This window comes from Maniola jurtina, chromosome 18, assembly GCF_905333055.1.
Source record: "Maniola jurtina chromosome 18, ilManJurt1.1, whole genome shotgun sequence".
In the NCBI taxonomy this organism is placed as follows: domain Eukaryota; kingdom Metazoa; phylum Arthropoda; class Insecta; order Lepidoptera; family Nymphalidae; genus Maniola; species Maniola jurtina.
Window position 1 is genome coordinate 9,860,417 of NC_060046.1, and position 22,157 is coordinate 9,882,573.

Consider the following 22,157-nt stretch of genomic DNA (forward strand, 5'->3'; position numbering starts at 1 on the left):
CGAGGTCCTGGATTCGATTCCCGGGTCAGGCCATAAATTGTTAGGGTATTTAGATTTATGTATGTATTAAGAAATTCTCAGTACTAGCCCGGAGTTAGGAAATTGGCAGAGTGTCACTCCGTGCCTGGGTGAACACGTACTTAAAATCGTGGGTCCTGTGCCTGATCTCTCTCCGGCCGTGTCGGATTTTCGTCCCATCGGGCTATGAGAGTGAGGGAATAGAGAATGCACCTGTGCACTATATTGTCTCCCGCGCAATTAGCTAACCTTTATGGTCATCGTGATCGCAATTCGGTAGAGAGAACATTATTATAAGATGTACCTAATAGTGATAATAATTAATTAATAACGTAGGTATACTAAAACTAAAGCTACGAGGGTTCCAAACGTGCCCTGGTACTCACCTCTGCGCCAGGGAGGTAGTCTAAAGAAGTTATTCATATTTTTCCAAACAATATTTACAATGGGCCCTCCAAAATCCAAACAAGGTCCCAATTAACGGAACCCGATCCTAAGATTAGATTTGAGGTCGCTTTACCTCGTCCCGGCCATTTCGGCTGCAGTAACGAATCGCCTCGAGACAGAGCCACTGTTTGCTCGCTACGTCGTTGTATAACCGCCAGCATCTGTCGCAACCCTTTCTGTAAAGACCCATTGATTTTGCAAGACTAAGGACAATTTGGGACTCTAGAATTCTCAATCAACTAGTGAAACTATTCTAACTACTATTCTACTAGACTAACTAAATTCAACTAGCCTAAACCTATTCTAGAAAAATAGAAATTTATTAGATTCGCTTCGAGACAGAGCCATTGTTTGCAAGCTACGTTGTAATAACGGCGTGCATCTGTCGCAACCCTTTCTGTATAGATCCTTTAATTTTGGATATTTTGATATGAGGACGACTTGGGACTCTATAGAAGAAAGAAATTACCAGTAGCTTTTTATAATCTAGTGTGATCTAGTTAAGATCCTATACATGTTTCTGATTCTGAGTATCTTTAACATTATACATGTAAACTTAACAAAAAAAGTAGTTTCTTTTATCTTTTAGTTACCTAAGTATCTTTTATTTCTTTTTATTTATCTATCAATCAGGCTTATAGCCAACGTATCTACCTATAGTTGCTTCTTCCTTAGTTTGCTTAAAAGATAAATGTCTAAATCCCAGAAACTCTCTCGTAGGCGCTTTAGAGCTTTTGGAGTTAGGTTTTGAGCAAATAAATAAATGATTGATTGATTAGTGCGCCTCTTACGTGTTTCAGCGAGAAGCTACTTGTTTACCTTTTCTTCGAGATAAGGTAAAGCTTACCTAAATGTTGGTCACCATAGTGATGCGACTCCATAAATAATTCAACTCATCAAGGAGCGATTGTGCCAATGGTTCCTTTGGGCCGTCCGGCCGTGTGTTTACAATATTATATTATATCCTTGCTTTTATATATGATATTTATTTGTATGTCTGTTTATCTTGTTACGTGATTAATCATTGCGAAGAAATTTTGCGAGATACCGACAAAGTAACTTTTTTTAGAGTTCCGTAGGCCAAAGGGTGCCAACGGAACCCTGTTCCCACGTCAGACACATAATTACCAAATCATGAGGTAGTTATTAATATCAGATTATTATATAACTATAGCTTATGCCCTTGACTTCGTCCGCGGGGACTACATACATTTCAATCCCCTGTTTTACCCGTTTAGGGATTGAATTTTCAAAAATCCTTTCTTAGCGGATGTACCTACGTCATACTAGCTATCTAAATGCCAAATTTCAGCCTGATCAGTTCAGTAGTTTGGTCTGTGCGTTGATGAATCAGTCAGTCAGTCAATACCTATTGATCTACTAGTAGGTACTGGTGGACAAAGCCATGGATAGGTACCGACGATGTATAAAAAACCACTCGTAAATTATTTTCGTATTCCAAATCAAATGAGGCTCAATTTCAAACTGGATGCACCATCGGCCAACCCTCAAACATTTAATTACAAGTAATTTATCCCGGCCCATTAATCCGCGAACGCTTCTGGCCCCGCGTTAGAAAAAACGGGAAAAATCCTTATTTCTTCCCTTGATTACAAGCTGTCATGTCGCGGGATTCTTTTCTAAGCTCCTTGTAATTAGTTATTTGGGAGTTTTTTTGGACCTGACTGTGGACTTTACAGAATTTAATTAGCAATATAACCTAGTGGTTAAGACGTCCGCCTTTTATTTAGGAGGTCGGGGTTATTAAAATTAAATATCATTTACTTTAACGCTGCAGGAAAATATCGTGGGGAAACCTGTACCTAAGCCTGAAATCCTATACATTGCGAGTGGAGACCCGTGCTCAGTAATGGGCCGGCGCGCGATGGGTTTATAATGATAAATTATAATTATACCTACTATTTACGTCTGCCTAAGAAGTCAGAAATAGAATAAACTTGCCGATATAGATAGATCATTAATTCATCATTACTTACCAAGTACCAAAAAACCGAATTTTCATGATTCTAGGTCGACGGGAAGTACCCTATAGGTTTTATTGACAGACACGATAAATGGACAGACAGACAGACAACAAAGTGATCCTATAAGGGTTCAGTTTTCCATTTTGAGGCTTGGAACCCTAAAAATAGGTACTTAAATCTTCAATCCAAGGGAATGCAGTAACATGTTTCAGTAGCACATTAGTCACGCAATAACCTCGCGCCCTCAAGTGGCAACATCCATTTTCTTAAATGCGCACCGTAATTGGCCCCCACCTCGGGATGTTGCCAGCCGCGAAATTTATTGCTTAATTACCTAAGAATACGCGTCGCCGGAACATCCCGACAGATGTTTTTTATTCCGTTAAGAAAAACAAAACGTTTAAGAATGACATTAATTAATTCTTAATGAAATTCATCTTCACCCTCGCCGTGTTTTAATTTAAACTCTCGATTTATTGCTCGTACAATTTGTCGCGAACTCTTCTCCCTTCCCGAATAATTAAACAAAACCAATCCGTTATTACATTTATTAGTGAATCAAATGGACACTTTTGGGGAACTCTAATGAGCTCTATTTTACAGAATTAGTAATTAGTAGATATACACCAATTAATTACATTAATATGCCGTTCGTATTTTTCAATTTATTTTGGAAAAATTTGCCGAACGACATACTGCTTCCCTGATATCATATTTAGTACTTTCTCTGATATGGATCTTCGATAGCGCTATGGAATAACGGCTCGTCAAATCTGAGATAATCATTTTTTTGTTCCAAGAAAGATTTGTGAGATAGATCATTGTAATTATCTGCAGTGTCATGGTACTGATGACTGTTTATTGTGTTTCTATGAGTGTTTCTGTTGGGACTCCCAGAAGATTTAAAATCCTCCTTTTTAGGTAATATAGGTGTAGGGGTAACTTTTTCATCAATTTTCTTATCTTTATTGCTAGTACTGGAACTGGCCAAGTCCTTGTATCCGTATCTTCTGTCGTCTTTTCGTAATGGTGCATATGGGTATCTGGGTCTGAATCTGTAGTCATATCTACTCGATCGAGCACTGTAATCGTCATCGAAGCGTCTGTAAGGATCTACGGAGTATCGATATCTTAAATCAACACTCGGCGGAGTTCTAACAACTTCGGGGAGATGCGCGTAGTAAATAATCCTTTTCGGCTTCCGAGGAACATAATTATCATACGCTTCATCATATCTGTCCACTCGCGGGCCGTAGCCGGGGTTGTGCCGCTTGCGATCGTATAAATCATAGTAGGGATCACGCTTGTATAAATCGTCAGCAGGATAGTATCGATCATCGTAGTAGGGCCGCCTGTTGTCTTCCGGGTAATAAACGGCCTGGCGCGGATACACGGGCTTGTACTGCGGTGTGTCTTCCTCTGGCCTTACGAATTCGGTTCTTAAATCATCGGTCCTCGTTGGTCGCTGTATCGATTCTTTATCGTTCCTCGACTCGGAAGCTTCGATTGCTTTGTTTTGGGTCACGAAATTGACTCTTGGCATTCGGGAATTGATGAGCTCTCCAGACGGTTGCGGTGGGGTTAGGATATCGTGTCCATCGTCACGATTAGGGAAAGGAAGCTTTATCCAATTTTCGTTGGACGCTCGAGCGCCGCGACCTGTTGGTTTGTCTGTTATGCTTTCAGTGGTTTGGTACACTTGCGGTATTTCTTGTCCAGTATTGGTGATTGATATTTTCGTGGTGGGATCTTCCGGGGGTAGAGGGCCGGGAAGCCACGGGGTGTGTTGACTCATTGTGTCTTGTCTATTTTCTGTTCTGATGTTGTAGAATTTTTCTTCTTCGATGACATCGCGTCGGCCTCTGGTAGCATCTTCTGATTTTTCCTGGAAATAAAACATGTTAATACTATAAAAAAACTGAAAATTATATTAAAAAATGACAAAAGTGTAAGAATTTGAATTTCTTGCCTCGTTATCATTATCTGTGTGCTGAATATCAAAACAAATCCCGGATTGCACGAGTAAAGCACAAAATATCGCTTTGGTAATAGTCTCCATTTTCGTCACATTCGCTGAAACAAACAAACATCCGTTACTTTGAGTGTACAGAACTATTGACTAGGGACCTATTAGGTAGCTCTAGATAACCCTAGCCTTCTAGGTATACCTAGTTAGAAAATTATACTTATTTTGGGCTTCTTGTTTCTGTCCTATAAAGAACTCAACAATAGGTAATTGTCTATCTATAATACACCTATTGCAAAGCGTTTACCTACCTATCCCTACCCATATTAAGTAGGTATAGATGGGAAAATGTGATGTGGTTTGTGGGTTTATTGGTTTGTCCCACAATCGCGTTGCAACGGAGCAACGTATCGACATGATTTTTTGCATGGCTATAGTTTAAGACCTTGGAAGTGCATAGGCTACTTTTTATCGCGAAAAATCAAAGAATTCTTAAGGGACTTTTTAAAATCTAAATCCACGCATACGAAGTCGTGGGCATCAGCTAGTATCTAACATAGGTAAAAAAATTAGAGTCTGAGGACCAGCTTGATACGTACCTATGTTAATAAAATTATTTTAGATTTTATAATGAGTGTCACCAAAATTTCACAACAGCGCGCAATGTGCCAGCGATATTGTCAATGGCGGAAACGCGATGCAATCGACGGAAGCCTCCAAATGGTCATCGAACCGTGAATATTATTATCTGCCTAAATTATATAAATTGTTCTGTGTATTTCGGCCTCGAAAACACCGTCTGATGGATTTAGATAACTGGCATATCAACGTACTTACAGCTCAAATACGTAGCTTTATGTTAGATCCAGGTATCTATTACATTAGATATATAATATAATTAATTATAAAATGATTAGATATATAATTAGATATTCAGGTATTAATTCATGCTTATTGAATATCCAATTTTATTAACATTAAGTCCATATTTAGGATTTTTTCAAAATTCCATGGTGAAGGAAAGAGCAAAAAAAATAATAGGCGTCGCTGGGCATTCACAATCCGCTATATGGATTTTTCCCCATTGATTTTCCGTTTTTAATGCCATATATTTTGTTCAGTTTTAAAAGACGCCTATGCCAAATTCCATTATAGATACCTATTTAATTCCGTATCCAAAGGATGAAATATTTTTGTAGCTATATGAGTTTATTTAAAAGCCATTAAATTCTTTTTAAGTAGGTAGTTTCTCCTGAAAACTTTTGATTTTCCACATAGCGGAATTCGCATGCGCAGCGATGAAATTATTCTCAAAACATTTTAAAAACTTTCCATTATGGGTAAGTCACAGAAATCCAAATCGTTGATGTAGCGTCCCACCTTTTTGTTTACAATGTCTAGGTAAATATTTAGTTAGGTAGTTATTAAGTCTAAAATTTTGATTTATTTCAGCCTTACAATGATTAAAACAATTAGAGCGGTGCTTTCATCACATAGTTTTTGATGTTTAAAAAAATAGTCATACAAATGATAGCAATAGCCAATATCTTTAACCATAGGTATTTTTCCCACGCCTTATCACAATCTACAAACTTCACTAAAACCGTTCCGGTTCATGTGAGTTGTATCATTGACGGGATGCATTGATAAATGCGACCGTTATCATTGTGTCTCTATTCAGCCGTGACCAGCGACATGTCTAGGAAATGACCCACTTTTCATTCAGGAAAATATTTAGGTAGGACCTACCTACTACCCAGTACCTACTAATAGGTATGTACCGACCTATTTTCATGAATGAAAACCTACCTACCTAACTTAGCCATAGATTAATGATAGGGCTAGGCAATTATGGTACATTGGCCAAAGCAATGGGCTGTAATGACGTGTTTCATTCATGACAAAGGCTAGGAATTCCTATCTCTAGTGTTAAAAATAAAAACCAAAAAAACCGTGCAATAATATGCTTCGCTTCAAAACAAAGCTGAATACATAACAACTCCTTTGCGTTGCGCAGTCGGATAATAAAGGTTCCGTAATGTCAATCTTCAGAACGCAAACATCTAAAAAATTCCTGGCTTACAAACCAACGCGGTCAATTTCAAAGGGAGATTTTGTATGTTTTGTAGGTTCGCTTTATTGCCGCTTATATGCTACTAGGTAGCTATATATGTAAGCTAATTCTGTAGTCTGTACCAAACATTAATATCGGTTCAGCGGTAGAGCCGAGAAAACGTAGCAGACAGACATACTTTCATTTACATTTTTAATATTATAGTATGGATTAGGGAGGTTTTTAAACATTCCAGCCCCGCGGAGCCGGTCCGGGTCAGCTAGTTGCCCAATTAATAGAAAAACACGTCGAATCGATTTACTATAGCCTCAATAGTTCAACAGTCAAGGAGTGGACTTCCGGAAATTCGGCGGTGCAAAGTGCAAACCCGATCCATTGAACTATTGTTGTACCTACTACTTTGCACTGAAGCATTTACATAAAAACATGTTAAGAACTCTGTTTTCGGTTAATGTATCGAACAGCATTTGCATTTTCGTACGAACATATTATATCTAATTTGTTGAACTTGTTCGACATTTCAATTTATGAATCTTGAAATCAAATCCTAGAGAAATCACCCGCTTTTCTGCAGTGCAATTGAAAATTCAACAAAACAAGTTGAGATTCGGCACATACGATGACCTGTCAAACATTCACATGTTTACCTAATGTTTTTTGGTGCAAATTCACGGCTACACAAGCAACTTGAGGGGAAACAGGAATAAGGCCTCATTCGCACGAGGGCTTTTTTAACGTCCGTCAAAAAAGCGTTCAAATAGAACAAATGCATTTCCAAGTATCTGTTCACACGTCAACGCTTTTTTAACGCGCACTTTGTATTTTCAGCGCAACGCCGGATTTTAACGCAACGTTTTTTTAACGCTCTTGCGTATTAGGGCTTACTATATTAAATTCAAAAAACAAAAAACTTCAGATTTTTTGAAGTCAGTTATCGTCTAGTCTAGTTTCTGCATTATTCAGTGTATGTATGTTATGGACTTAGTCTATCGATAAGGGTTATACAATTTATACATACTCAACATAATATTGTATTTTTTTTTAAAAAACGTTGCTAATTTATCGACAGATTCCAGATAGATTGATTTCGGTTAATTTTACTATTAACTTCGACTCTTATAGTAAGTTATCGATAAATATTGGAAGAAATTCTAATAAGTACCTGCCTACTAGTAATTTCACCCTCACCACCTGGATGCCTGGTGCACTTCAATCGCCCGTTGTACCAGATTTTTTTCCACGCACATGCAAACTGTGTAATCAACTCCCTTCGTCGGTGTTCCTACTAGAATTCAACATGGGGTTATTCAACGCATTGACGATTCCTCTGATACTGCGAATGTCCATGGGCGGCGGCAATCACTTAACATCAGGTGGTCCGCACGCTAGTTTTCTCGCTATTTTTATTTAAAAAAAAATTATATAGGTACTAACCTTTCACAAAATCCAGTGAAGAACTGAAGAGTTGGATCTGTCCTCCTCCGTGGGAGGTCTGCAGTGCAGTGAGTGCTGTGAGGACTTGCAGAGAGGGACGGAGGGTCGCGACCGGCACCGGTCACGCACTATAGACTTTTTGTTTGGGGACACCATTGTATACCTATTGGGGAGCGTTTCCATTGCTATAAATCTCGTTTTTGAGTTCGCGAAAAGTTCGCAAAATATAACTAACTCATTTTAACAAAAAAATGTAAATAAAATATCGCTGAACCTGACTTAACATCACACGTATGACTAATAGTATAAAGGCGAAAGCGTGTGTGTATGTGTCCGTTTGTTACTCTTTCACGCAAAACTACGGAACGGATTTGGCTGAAATTTAGAATGGAGATAGATTATACCCTGGATTAACACATAGGCTACTTTTTATCTGGGAAAATTTCCACGGGATTTTTAAAAACCTATATCCACAGGAACGAAGTCGCGGGCATCAGCTAGTCTTTGACATAAAGTTAAAAATTTTGAACTATACTTTTTTATCACTTATAATATTCTATAAACTGGCGAAACTTCAATCACTCCTTTAACTTTACTTTAACTTTAACCTTTTTCGTTCGGTAAACAATAAATTGGTACCATATTTAAGTATTTTCAGGAATAAAGTGAAAGTACAATGGAAATGCGCTCTAATCTAACGGTTTACAATAATTATTCGGATCCCAAATGCTAACAATGTGAATGCGCAGCCGCATCTCCTATCGCAAAATTGAGACCGGTGACCACTGACCATAAACGCATAACGTATTATAAAATCCCAGATTTCACACAGCTTGGACAAAGTAACAGACATGTATAACACAATTTTCATTATTTTAGTAGATTACAGTGTTCATGACCTTTCTATAATACATATAATGTAACATCATTGTGATACTGTTTTATCAATTTTGAATATCAAAAAAACGTAAATAGGTAGTTGTTTATAGTTCGCGACAGGTCGACATGGCAATCGAGGTACGAGGTGGCTCGCCCCACAAATCTGCGCAACCCCGCACCGGGATAGCGCGGGCGCAATGCGGGTGTGTTAAAACATCCCTACCCCGATTGCCATGTCGACCTGTCGCGAACAATAGGTAAGTTTTAAAAACTGAAAGGTACTGGCCTTCATAACCTGCTGTATTGTATGGGATCATTAATTTTTTGATTCTGTCAGAAAGGCTGGCCTCTTTCAACATATTTCTTCCTCTTTAGCGCGGTACGTACATTTTTGATGTCAGGTGCCAACTAAGTATCTTGGGCTGACTTAAACATTCAAATTCTCTCATGGTCCAACCAACACTAATTCTAACTTTTTCGTACACCCATACAAAAACAGAGAGAGCGTTATAGCAACTTTATTTCTCGGATAGGGTATCGTGGCAGACCACAAAAATTTTGACATGCTTGTCTTTAATATATGTATAAGCTCTCTGCTATCAGTCTTATATTATGCTCTTATGTTAGAACTAAGAAACTCGTTTGTTATAACTAATCTCGGGACAGTAATTGGATTAAATGAAAAAAAAAACCAGATTAGATATTATAATTTTAATACTATTATTTCTTCCATTTAAAAATAGCATTTTTGAACATAAACATAATGCGTTCTAGCGATGTTACGACACAGTTGTGACTATAAATAGTGCAAATTAAATAATATAAGAAACTAAACAATACAAGTACATTTTGATAGTAATATAAGTATTTTAAGAAATCTTGTTTGCTACTATCACCTAATAAGCGAATCTTTGCAAGTGACTTATTTATTTATGTTTTAATTGATAGCAGTATTTAATTTACGACAGTCAGCCATTTTGCACCAGAAAGTGTGAAAAAACTAGGCATACTCCGATATATCAAAACTAAATTAAAATCCGATTTCAGTAATAGTTTCGCATCGATAATCCAGACATTTCAGACAGACAGATTTCACAAAAACTGTTTATCACAGTTTTACTAACTTCATCATCTTATTAGCATTTAGACTGGGTAATATTGGATCTAAAATCGATATTAGGTGGTAAAAAATCTATTTCAAATTCATTTTGTTCTATACATACAAGCTATCGTATAATATTTGTTTATAACTACCTAATATTTAAGCACAAAAGCATTTAATAATAATTAATAAAAAAAAAATGGTATGCACTTTGTGTGAAATATCGATGAAAATATAAAAATCAAAGCTTTGTGATGAATATTTAATGATAGATATTAAAAACTGGAAAATAGCAAAAAAAAATTATTCAACAAGCATATTTTCATCATTATGATGAGAATTTGAAATTAAATATTTTGCAGTGCAAAAAAACAAATACGTATCTATAAGTAATTGGTGTAACCGTTCACTCCTAGCGTATATACCTAACGCAATCAGAAGGGCCCTTGTTAATAAATGTTAAAAAATGTAACTAATTAGTGTAACAATTTGTTAACTAATTTTTACATTTATTAATAATACGTAATTATTATTATTAATTGCTAAACTGTAAAAACGCATATTCAGAGACATATTTCATTGAATCACGAAGATCATTGACTCCCCAATCAAATCCGTAACTGTTTTCGTCCTACACCTATTCAAACTATGTAGTACGAAAAAGTTTAAATATAATTTTTTTTAACAAAAATCTATGCAGTTTCTATGCAAAGGTGTGACGTGATTTTTTGCTTGTCTATAGTTAAGTACCTGGAGAGTGACAGAGCACTTTATATCCTGAAAAACCAGTTTCCACGGGATTTTTAAAAACTTAAATCCACGCGGACGAAGTCGCGGGCATCAGCTAATAATTCATAAATAGCAAATTAGTCGGTGTCGGCAGTGGTTTTTGTGCTCATATTTGTCATCTAAGGTCTAAGGCAATATTCCTATTTCGCAACTTTGAATTCGCGGCGTATTCGAAGTGACTATGCGTGAAGATAGCGATTATAATACAATACTAGAGCTGTAGCGAACCGTATGTATTCGTTACTGAGTAACGGGTGCGCTATCTAGTACCGAGTACCGAAACGTTACTCACAAATGCATCTCGTTACTCGCACTTTTCGTCGTATGACCGTTCCTACACTGTTTCAGTTCACGCAAGTACCGTAGATACGTGTATTGAAACGTTTGCTAACCGTATGTTTTACGCGCAGGCGCGCTCATTCGGTGAATTTAAAAACGTACGTTACAAAGGCCGATGTTTGTTTAGTTTATTGTTAAAATGTTAAAAACGTATGATTCTGTTATGGTATCGTTCAAATAACCATATGAGCTTAATAATGAGACAGTTATTTGGAAATTACAGACAGACACTCTAATTTTATGTAATAGTAAAGATATTTAACATAAGCTCAAGCTCAAGGTTAAAATTTTTAATATTTTAGTAGATTCCGTCAACAGTTCATTTGTAGTTCTACACTTATTAAATCAAACTAAATTGGGAATAACTTAAACACACGTCTGGTTCAAAATACGGAAAAGTGAGAAAATGCACCTTACGCAGCTTTGTATGTAATGTAGACCTAAGTATGTTTTCTACAGATTACGAATGTTGCGACGCCGCGACATCATACTGTCGTACGCAATACGACTCGATTCGTTCATCTTACGTGGTATCAAAAGTAACGAGTAACGATACGATAGTAACGAGTACTAATTGTTATAGTAACGAATGCATACGGGTACGCTCGTTTTCGTTACTTTTACACCTCTATACAATACTACCACTTTTATATGTCACATCGGCAAAAATCGTTTGCGCAGAAAAGCGCAACCCGTAACTCATAAAAGCGGTACTGTAATATACAGTCCGACAAGGTTCTTTTGGCACTTGAGTGAGCGCGCAATTGTAGCTTTATGCCGACACAGCGAACTATCAACAAGTGCAGTTCTCAAGATGGCGGCTTTAGTTCCGATTTTGGCCACGCGCCAAAAGAGCCTTGTCGGACTGTGGTGTTATCAATAGTGCGAGAGGGGTAAAATGTCATCAATAAGAATTATTAGTCTCTGAATATGCTGTTAAGTTAGTGTAAGTTATTCCTGCATGGCGGCCTCGGCGGGCGCGGTGGGCTCCTTGTTATCCTTCTTTTTGGACCCCGACACGATGTCGTCGATTCTGAGCAAGAGGATCGCTGTTTCCACCGCCGTTTTGTATACCTGCAAATTAATTAGGCATTTTATTAACATTAAAAAGTTTTCAAAAAAACCCCCGACTGCGATTTGCATTGCATCTTTCAGGCCGCACATTGGTAGATACTTTTGACGATTCAAAAGAACTTGTAAAAGTCTTATTGAATAAAAATAATATGTATTTGAATTTGAAGTGCACAAAATCCGCCATTTCGAGTTTTTAGGAATTGTATGTGACATTCGCGCCATCCAGGCGAATTTAATGACGTATCATTTATCAAAATCGGTTGAGCCAGGGTTGAGCTGTTTTGAGTAGTAACAAGCGGACACAGGAAATGGCATACACATTACATATATATATATATATATATATAACACATATACCTCCGTTTAGACTCCGCCGCAGGCGGGTAAAAATAATCGATATCCATACTTCCGAACTTATTATGTTATAACTTATAATTAATGTGTATGTCTTTCTACGACCCATCTGTTTGAACGTGAACGTGGATGACATCTTTTTCCTAATGGAGACATAAAATGTCCACGATTTCTCCAGTCTCTCCGTCCTACTGTGCTCGAAGCCGCGGTTGGTGTGCCTTGCACGTTATGTTGCTAGTTACAACTGGACTCACTTGTAGTTTGACGGCCAGTGGTTCCCATATGGCTTTGACGGCCATGTCCACAATCTCTCCGGTCTCTCCGTCAATGCCAGCAGTGCTCGAGCCCGCGGCGTGTCTCGCGCGTAGAGCCGTTAACGTACGGATGGTATTGGCACCGCAGTTTTGAGCTAGCGTGCGTGGGATAATTTCTGTAAAAGTTTTTATGATTAAGAAATGACAATAATTTCAGATTGGGCTATTTTTAAACTAGAGTAGTAAAATTTTGGTATTTTTATCTCAAACAAATCATAAATATAACTAGGTAGTTAATAAATATCACTAATAAAGTTTCCTACTATTCCTTCGCCTTCCTCGTCCCCCTTCTTCAGGTTATCGGTTCAGCAGGCTGGAGGTCGTCCCTTACCGGTATGCTGTCTCCACTCCAACACACGTCTGTCACACTGGTCGTCGGTTCTGTGACAGACATGACCTGCCCACTATCACTTCAGTTGGTTTAATCCTTTGAGCTACATCGGTCAGTTAAGTTCTCATACGAACACGTTCTCTAACACGTATTGCAAATTAATTCCTTACCGAGAGCCTGTGCGACCGCGCGGTAAGGTGTGGAGTGCGATGAGTTGGCAGACAAGGCCGCAGACACAGCCATCTCCACCGCGCCGCCGCCCGCCACCAGGCGCGGATTCAGCACCTACATAAACATTAATGTTAGAAAGAAAGAAAAGACTTTTATTTACAAGCCGTGACAGACATTCCTTATGGTTCGGCTCCACTTTCGAGATTTGGCAAATGATTCGATATCGCGAATTGTGTGGCCGGCGGCAATCATATCGTTCCGCACATACACGCTAAGTGTGGTATAAGTGTGGAAATATCTAAGTTTTTTAACAAGCCTGCGGGAACTCTTTATTTCCGGAATATATCTAATACACATGCAGGGAGCATTATTCACTGTCATAGACTTTTGTCCAATTAGCCAAACACAAAATATTCGCCGTATCCCAAATAGTGTGACCTATGGTCAGTTAATATGCCGAATGCCGAACTATATCACAATTGGACCAAACTTGAATTTGTTGAAACACAAGGAATGGAGCTTTAAAAAGTTGCAATATAACACTGGTTCAAAATACAGGTAACAAAAAGTAATAGATAGTAAGATGTTATAAACATTGAAGCTTACCAAATTCTTGGCGACATGGAGAGCATCCTGCAGATTTCTCTCAATTTCGTTGAGGATGTCTTTAGACGCGCCGCGTAGAAGGATCGTACACGCCTGGAAATAATATGTTTTTGATCACGTTTTTGGACACGGAACCCTAAAAAGATAGCTATAGCCAGAAAAATTAAGTGGTATGACTAAAAAAAACTGGAAACTAGAACTTACTTTCTAGGGATCAAAGAAACTAACCAAGCTTTTGGACTAAAATTGCACAATGTTTCAGAGACACAATGTACATACAGAAACATTCACTCAATTAGTAAGTTGCAATTATATTGACGAATATGGATTAATTGACAATTCGACCCAAGACTGGAATCCTAGAGTGGACCGTGGACTGCCGAACTCCCACAAATCCCACAATAGACCTACACCCAGCAGTTGAAATCGGTGGACAAACTTTCAGTGGCAGTTATAATGGACATTGCTAAAAAAGAAAACATTTGACATTGCTAAAAAAAAAACATTGTTTATTTATGTTGTTTTGCATTCTGTAAACACATATCGCTCTCACCTTGGGGTTCTTGCACTCAGTAATGAAAGTGAAGTACTCGTCGCCAATCTTCTTGATCTCGAAGCGTCCTGCCTGAGTACCGACATCGGACTCCTTCAGCTCCTCAGTACGGTTGACGATAGTGGCGCCGCAAGCTCGGGCGACGCGGTTGTTGTCAGTTTTACGTAATCTGTTGAAATTACAATATCAATTACAATGCAGTCATCCCCATGATCAACCCATTGCCGGTCCACTACTAAGCACGGGTCTCTTCTTAGAATGAGGATTTGGCCTTAGTCCACCACGCTGGCTGTGTGCGGATTGGCCGACTTCACACTCCTTTGAGAATATTATGGAGAACTCAGATATACAGGTTTTTTCACGTTTTTCTTTACCGTTAAAGCAAGTGATATTTAATTTCATAAAACGCACATAACTCGAAAAGTTAGAAGTGCTCGGGATTGAACTCCCAACCTGTAAATAGGAGGTGGACGACTTAACTGGGCTATCACGGCTTCACAATGCAGTGCCACCATATCGACACCTCCCACGTAAGTTGTTGTATCCCCAAAACTACAACTTTTCAGTAGAGCGTTTTAAAGATATAAATTTAAATTAAAGCTCCAGTTTTCAATATATTTTTGTGAAATTCGGTATTTAGTTATAGTTTACAGTACTTTCACATATTCTGAAAGATAATTTATAGAAATACTTCACATTTCTGAGATTTTGTTCATACAACATTTTACGGCGTGTTTCATCTTTGTAAAATGTTGTATAAGATACTTACAACAAATTACGCTGGAAAAAACGGGTTGAGTGTCATCGTATGTGTTAAATACAACAGTGTACGTCGTTTAAAATTAAAAAAAAAGTCGTATGTGTACTCCGATTCATCATTTCCAACCAATGGATGTCCACTACTGGACATAGGTCTCTTGTAGGGACTTCTATATGCCACGGTCTTGCACTACCTGAATCCAGTGGCTCCTTGTGACTCGTTTGATGTCGTCTGTGCACCTAGTGAGAGTCTGTCAACGCTGCGCCTTACAGTGCGAGACTCCAGCACCTTGGGAACTCAACATCTATGGGTCCTTCGAATTATGTGCCCCGGCCATTTACACTTCAGCTTCGCAACCCATTTATGCCGGTTACTCTGATTTTCCTACCGATATCCACATTCCAGATTCGATCACGTAGAGAAACTTCAAATATAGCTCTCTAATTGCCCGCTTACTTACTCTGAACTTTCTTATGAATTCCATTATAATATGTGACCATACTATCTCGGATCCATAATATGTCATCACTGGTAACACGCACTGTTCGAAGACTAATTTAGTTTCCGTACGCTGCCGCCGAGTTGGATTCGTTGGCTGACATGTTTCTTGGAATTGCACTTACCTACCTGGTCCAGGTACCTGTTCCAGGCTTACACACTTTTCTATAATTTTGAGTGCAGAGCCCTCAACGATTACTGGCTGGGCTGAGACATAAGAATTAGACATAATTTTCGTCTTACTCATGTTCATTTTCAGGCCCATCTGTTGTGAAACTTTGCAAAGGTCATTGAGCTGTAAATGTAGAAACTCTGGGAAACCTAATAAGGTTTCCAGAGTTTCTGCGATAGTGACTATGTCATCGACAAATCGAAGGTGAATTTCTTTTGATGTTAATGTCAAGTTCATTCCAATCCAAGCTTAAAGATAAGGACGTCTTCCAAAGCAGCGGTAAAGAGTTTCAGAGAATTACGTCTCAATGTGCACTCTGTCACTGCAATTGGACTGGCCTAGTCTGGTCCCATATGTCGACTGACATGGTGTTTTCGTACAGGATTCTATTTCAGCATTTGTATGAACAGGCAGTTGTTTCAGCATCTCAATAGCGACCTTAATACAGCCCCAGTTTCCACCAAATCAAAAAATTTCTCATAGTTTACAAACGCTTAGCAAAGAGGCAGATTATTATAATAGCCTTCAGTTATATTATGCATAACATGTCGCAGCTTATGAATGTGACCTATAGTGCTTAAGCTTTTTCAGAATCAAGCTTGTTAGGGATGCTGAAAGTCATCGAACTTATTATTGTGACGATTCATAATGACTTACGATAACAACAGCTTAAGACATGACTTAGCAGCGAGATGAGTCTATGACTCTTCTTGAGTAATGTTTGTAACTTTGTAATTTCGTTATGCAATGAACTAGATTATTTTGAATATAAGATTCACTAACCTTTTGTGCCCACATTGCAACAAATAAACCATTACTTATTATTTATTACGGCATTATCGCCATGACGGGATTGAAAATCCCGTCATGGCGATTGGAAAATCGCTGAAAGACCTTAAGTACTGGTTTTCCACCCGCTTTCAGGAATTCTACTGTGATTCTGATATAACCTAGCGAATTTTTATCCTTGAGTTGTTTGAGAGCCATACTTATCTCGTATAAACTGGCATCTGGGATATCTTGGGTATAGTGTCCCGTCAATTTAGCTCTGGTATCTTTAGCCAAATCTTCAACAAGTCTTTGTATTGTGGTGTATAACTGTCCATAGAACTTCTCCACTTATTTCAAGAGCTCAAGTTTAGCTGAAATGAGGTGTTGTCAGTTTTTTGTCGTATCAGCAGGCCCTGTTTAGTAGACAGATCTTTTGTGAATACTTTTGAGATCCTGTTCCGCTCTATGGTATCTTTAAAACGAAATTAAAGATCCATAAGTCACGTGTTTGTACAATAGAGATCTGCCAGTAGGTAAGTGCATCTGCTGAAGACTACAGTATCATTTCTGGCCTTTTTCTGGCCATGAGCTTTAAAGTCATAAAAAATATTTGTTATTTTTGGACGATAGGCCGTAAAGAAATTGGACTCCACCACCTGGCAGGTTCTACCAACCTATTTATTGGAAAGGTAGGCTCTGAAATAATATATTGTAGTAGTGATTTTTTTGTTAATTATATGGTAACCTAGTGGTATGATGAGCCGATTAGTTATTTCATTGACTATTATAGGTTTACGTCGCCATCAAACTAAATTTTAACATAGTTTTATTGTATACAATGTCGTATGTAAGAAAAAAATCAATGTCATAGCAACGTAAAATATAGCATGTAATCATACAACAAAATTTTGAGAAATAAATGCCGAAGTAAAATGTTGTATGTATCACTTAACACAAAATTTATTATAATTCTGCAACGTAAACGGTTGTATGTCATCATACAATACTGTTTTTGGGTGTCCTCAACGACGTAAATTGTTGTATGTAATCTATACAATAGTTTAGCTCGGCATCACTATTAAATTACTAAAATACGATAATGAAATAAAAAAATGCAAACACAACCGTGACATATCAGTGTCTTGAGTTACAAACATTTCATTTGAAGTCCGGCGTGATCTGTTGTATCTGTTACATACGAGGCGCAAACGTGCGACTTCACCCCACATAAAACGTTGTAAAGGTCGATATGATATTTTACGTCGTCCTCGTTTGAAAAATACAACATTATACGCCTCATAAGTACTTTAAAAAACAACATTTTTAGGTTTTTTTTTAATTGAACATATAAAATAGATAAAAATAGACATTGTTATGTAAAAAACGCAAAATGGCAATTTTGTGGCTTACAACAACTTACGTGGGAGGTGTCGATATTATCTCTGTGAAGTGAAAGACGTCGTTTTAATATTGCCATCTATTCGTTTATAGAATTTTCAGAAAATTCAGTAGAAGTAGTTTGTATACTGTGATGTACAAAATGGGTACAAACTATGATGATTTGGATTTCTTGATATTTTGGACACAATTTATTTTTATATTTTTTTTATATTTATTAAACTTAAATACAATATACAGAACATTTTTGTTACATTCAGCGCCACAAATATGTTGTTTTATTTATTTAGTCATTAATACCTACAAGCTTTTGAATATTCATTATGGGGTTTTATGTTACTTTTAATGCCACCCACCTGCGGATGGCTGTGATGCCCGCTTTAACCAGATAGTGCTGAGCCAAGTCTGAGACTCCCTTCTCAGTGATCACTACATCAGGCTTAAGCGCGATGATGTCTTCACACTGACGCTGCACGTGCTCCTCTTCCAGCTGCAGCAGTTTTGTGAAGTCCTGGAAATTCAAAAAGGCCATATCATTGGATGCTCGGACAGAAGCAAAGCCCTACTCTATCTCACCCAAGATTCGCTGCCCAGCCAATTAAGTGTGTAAGTAGTAACGAAATTAATCCTTTTCATCCATGTTGATAACTATAAGATGTTATTATTTCGTCTTTTCGTAACGGATTACTAATCACTACAACTGTATCGACAGTCAAGCAGAATAATGCGCGGGTTCTAAATGAAGCGCCGATCTGGGGGTGAGTTACACCTTTATTGACCATAACTGTTGGATGATGGATGGATAATGGATGATTGAATAGATGGATGTTTGATTTTTCCTCTTCCCCAATAATTTCAATATTGGTCGCCCTTATTGTATTCAAGGGGACAAGTGAGCAGGGTGATGCGCGGATTCTCATTGTAGCTCTGCATATTGAGGCGAGTCACATCTTTGTTGACCATCACTGATGGATGATGTAAGGATAGATGGATGGATGGATGGTTGCTTTCACCTGTTCCCCAATAATCACAATATTGGTCTGACTCTCGCCCTTCTTATATTCAAGGGGACACTCGAACAGGATGATGCGCGGGTTCTCAATGTAGCGCCGCATCTTGGGGTGAGCCACGTCTTTGTTGACCATCACTGTTGTATGATTAATCATGGATGGATTGTGGATAAGGGATGGATGATCTTACCTGTTCCCCAATAATCTCAATATTGGCCGACTCTCGCAGTTCTTATATTCAAGGGTACAGTCGAACAGGATGATGCGCGGGTTCTCAATGTAGCACCGCATCTTGGGGTGAGTCACGTCTTTATTGAACATCACTGTTGGTTGATGAATCCTGGATGGATTGTAGATAAGGAATGGATGATCTTACCTGTTCCCCAACAATCTCAATATTGGTCTGACTTTCGCCCTTCTTGTATTCAAGGGGACAATCAAGCAGGATGATGCGCGGATTTTCAATGTAGCGCCGCATCTTGGGGTGAGTCACGTCTTTGTTGATCATCACGCCGTTCAGCACTTTGGATTCCTCTACTGTACCACCTGGGATCTTCTCTACTTTCGCGTAGCTGAAAATAAACGAACAAGTAGGTATTTCTAGAGACAACTCTGATTTTTTTATTTACATTATTAAGATTCATACTGTAACTTGCAACGGATGCTTTCTATGACTTAGAATTACTTTAAAACTGGAGATTTTTAAAATCAGTAATATATTCTCTAAAGGCTGCTAAACCATTTTTAAGAATACATCACAAAATAAAATAAAAAACAATTAGAGACTATGGAGTATGTACTTACTTTTTAATGTCAACTTCAATTCTTCCATTTTCATTAATGGTAACAGTGTTGACTGCGTCTAGAGCAATATCTACCGCTAGGTCTGCCCAACGCCCAATGTACTTGGTACCAACACAGGAGCGAATCTAAAACACAATTTGAGCGACATTTGAGACAACATCTGAAATTTTCGTAACTTTACTTCAAGGGTAGGTAAAACAGGTGCTAAGCTGAAGTAGCAATAGACAGGGCACATAGTTTGGAAACACGATAGACGTTGGGACCCCAACGTGCTAGAATATTGACCCCAATTTTGGATTTTTATTGAACCCAATTTGAATACACCCCACTGGGTGGAGTTGCTGGTTTCAGTTGGCACAAGACTGTGGTGTGTGGAAGTCTCTACAAAAGTCCTATGTCTTCATAGAGCAGTGGATGTTTGACGTCTATCGGTTGATAATGATGATGGTAGATAAGAATTAATAAAAATGTAAAATAGCTTTAACAATGTGCTGTCAAAGAATTCCATAGTAATATGAGCCATTATGAGGGGATCATCGACCAGACTGACCAGCTACTTGACTCGTTAAAAAATCATACATATCGAAAATTTTGTCATTGGCAATGAAGGGACCATGGTGTAAACGGAAACTTACATGGATGGATAAATATATAATTTTTTTTTAATAAATAAATAAAAACAATGTTGTCAAGGCGGGTAATCTGTATAGATTATGGGGAGATATTATATACACAAGTGCACTGTCTATTCTCTCCTCATAGAGTAATGGGATGGAAATCTTACACAACAGAGAAAGATCAGATGCAGGACCAACGGCTTTACATGCTCTCTGAGCCACAGGGGTGAAACACAATCAACTTTTTAATGCCAGGCTAGTACTGCAAATTTCTTAACAGAAGAACCTGATACCTAACTTTTTTGACCTGACTCGGGAATCAAACTCAGGACCTTGTAATCTGCAGTCGAAACTGCTAACCACTAGACTAAAGAGGTGGTTAAATAATATTTAGCATGTTTAAAGACTTACCACTTCCTTAAGCTTATCCCGATCATTCAAATCAATGGGTATAGAGATCTTGTCCTGCAGCAGTTTGACAGCATCCTCCAACGACTGGCGGTACTCTCTGATGATCACTGTGGGATGGATGTTTTGCACCAGGAATTGCTCCGCCACAGCTAACATCTCGCCTGCAAGGACTATAACGGATGTTGTGCCATCTCCAACCTGGAAAACGGAATATACTATTTGAAGAGTTAAACTTTAGATAAAATCTGGGTGTTTCATTGCAAAAATATTTTTCTATCTTTCAATTGTTTACAGTATCAAAGAGAGAGTAATAGAGAAGGTTTTTTTGACAAATTCTTGTACATATTTAGTTTAAATATCAAAAATATTATGCTGAGTATTGTACAAGTAATTTCTTACCAAGTTGAAATAAACATTTATTTATTTATAGTATACTATACAATCTAAACATGCTCAATTTTAGCAGATTTGGGACAAAAAGTAGCTCCGTATACAGGATTTGGATTGGTCTGATGAGTAATCAGAGCATACAACTAAAAAAAAATTATAACCTCTTCATCTTGAGTCCTGGCGATTTCTATCATGGATTTAGCTGCCGGGTGCTGCACGGTGATCTCCCTGAGTATAGCGTTGCCGTCGTTGGTCATAACGATCCCTCCCATCGGATCCATCAACATTTTTAACATAGCTTGCGGTCCGAGGCATGTTCGAATAACGTCTGCTATAGTCTAAAATAAACATAACGTACGACTTATTTTAGCAACAAATGCAGGTTTTGGGTGTAAATTTACATTATAATCACTATTTATACAAAAATTCACCTTTCCAGCATTGATATTCTCCAATTGAACTTTCCGGCCTGACTCACGTTTTGTGTTTTGGCCTGAAAATAACACACTTAAGTTAGGTATGACTTTCAAAAAGGACTTCAAATATTAATTAAAGCAATTATACTCACTCAGAACAATAATCGGCTGCTGTCCGTACATTTTTATTTAGTGAAAATAACTATTTCGAAACGCAAACCTAAAATCATTCACTAGAAGAAAAAGAAATTCAACCAAATTCACAAATCGCGTGGTAACAAGATCGGTGTTGCTATTGGGAAAAAAATGTTAGAATGGTAGAAAATAGAAATGGAATGTGGGTAACTTTAGAAACTTTTAACTTTATAAGGAAAAGATTAAAACAAGATCAAGATGTTTTTTGTAAATAGATTGTACAAAATAATACAAACATAACATTACGATCATCGATGATTACGATACGTGTGATTTAAG

General features: G+C 37.9%; 2 protein-coding genes across 6 annotated transcripts; both read right to left on the reverse strand.

The window, feature by feature from the left end:
• Positions 1–2,984: 2,984 nt before the first annotated feature.
• On the reverse strand, positions 2,985–8,125 carry LOC123874671. Of its 2 annotated transcripts, none has more exons than XM_045920175.1 (3): positions 8,088–8,125; positions 4,420–4,523; positions 2,985–4,335 (listed from the first exon to the last, which is right to left on the reverse strand). In XM_045920175.1, exons 2-3 carry the CDS (start codon positions 4,507–4,509, stop codon positions 3,166–3,168), a joined length of 1,260 nt encoding a protein of 419 aa, XP_045776131.1. In that variant the 5' UTR covers positions 4,510–4,523; positions 8,088–8,125; the 3' UTR covers positions 2,985–3,165. The 2 variants fall into 2 exon arrangements, with proteins under 2 accessions (XP_045776131.1, XP_045776130.1); XM_045920174.1 differs by lacking the exon at positions 8,088–8,125 and adding an exon at positions 7,925–8,074.
• LOC123874670 (T-complex protein 1 subunit gamma) lies at positions 3,423–21,976 on the reverse strand. 4 transcript variants are annotated; one of them, XR_006797969.1, is made up of 13 exons: positions 21,836–21,976; positions 21,699–21,760; positions 21,429–21,605; positions 20,878–21,075; positions 19,850–19,974; positions 19,422–19,617; positions 18,392–18,546; positions 14,437–14,605; positions 13,884–13,976; positions 13,277–13,391; positions 12,716–12,891; positions 11,900–12,107; positions 3,423–3,433 (listed from the first exon to the last, which is right to left on the reverse strand). XR_006797969.1 is itself a non-coding variant. In XM_045920173.1 (13 exons), exons 1-13 carry the CDS (start codon positions 21,864–21,866, stop codon positions 11,985–11,987), a joined length of 1,620 nt encoding a protein of 539 aa, XP_045776129.1. In that variant the 5' UTR covers positions 21,867–21,976; the 3' UTR covers positions 11,669–11,984. The 4 variants fall into 4 exon arrangements, 3 of the variants coding, with proteins under 3 accessions (XP_045776129.1, XP_045776128.1, XP_045776127.1); XM_045920173.1 differs by lacking the exon at positions 3,423–3,433 and adding an exon at positions 19,049–19,138 and having other exon boundaries at positions 11,669–12,107; positions 19,512–19,617; XM_045920172.1 differs by lacking the exon at positions 3,423–3,433 and having other exon boundaries at positions 11,669–12,112; positions 12,721–12,891.
• Between the last annotated feature and the right edge of the window lie 181 nt (positions 21,977–22,157).

What these genes read in the sequence shown, in the direction of transcription:
- LOC123874671 (XM_045920175.1), bottom strand. Translation starts at nt 4,509, where the DNA reads ATGGAGACTATTACCAAAGCGATATTTTGTGCTTTACTCGTGCAATCC. An exon ending in ACACAGATAATGATAACGAG is followed by an intron (nt 4,336 to 4,419) that starts GCAAGAAATTCA and finishes TTTTATTTCCAG; the next exon opens with GAAAAATCAGAAGATGCTAC.
- LOC123874670 (XM_045920173.1), bottom strand. Translation starts at nt 21,866, where the DNA reads ATGTACGGACAGCAGCCGATTATTGTTCTGA. An exon ending in GCAGCCGATTATTGTTCTGA is followed by an intron (nt 21,761 to 21,835) that starts GTGAGTATAATT and finishes TGTTATTTTCAG; the next exon opens with GCCAAAACACAAAACGTGAG. An exon ending in GGGATAAGCTTAAGGAAGTG is followed by an intron (nt 19,975 to 20,877) that starts GTAAGTCTTTAA and finishes ATTGTGTTTTAG; the next exon opens with ATTCGCTCCTGTGTTGGTAC.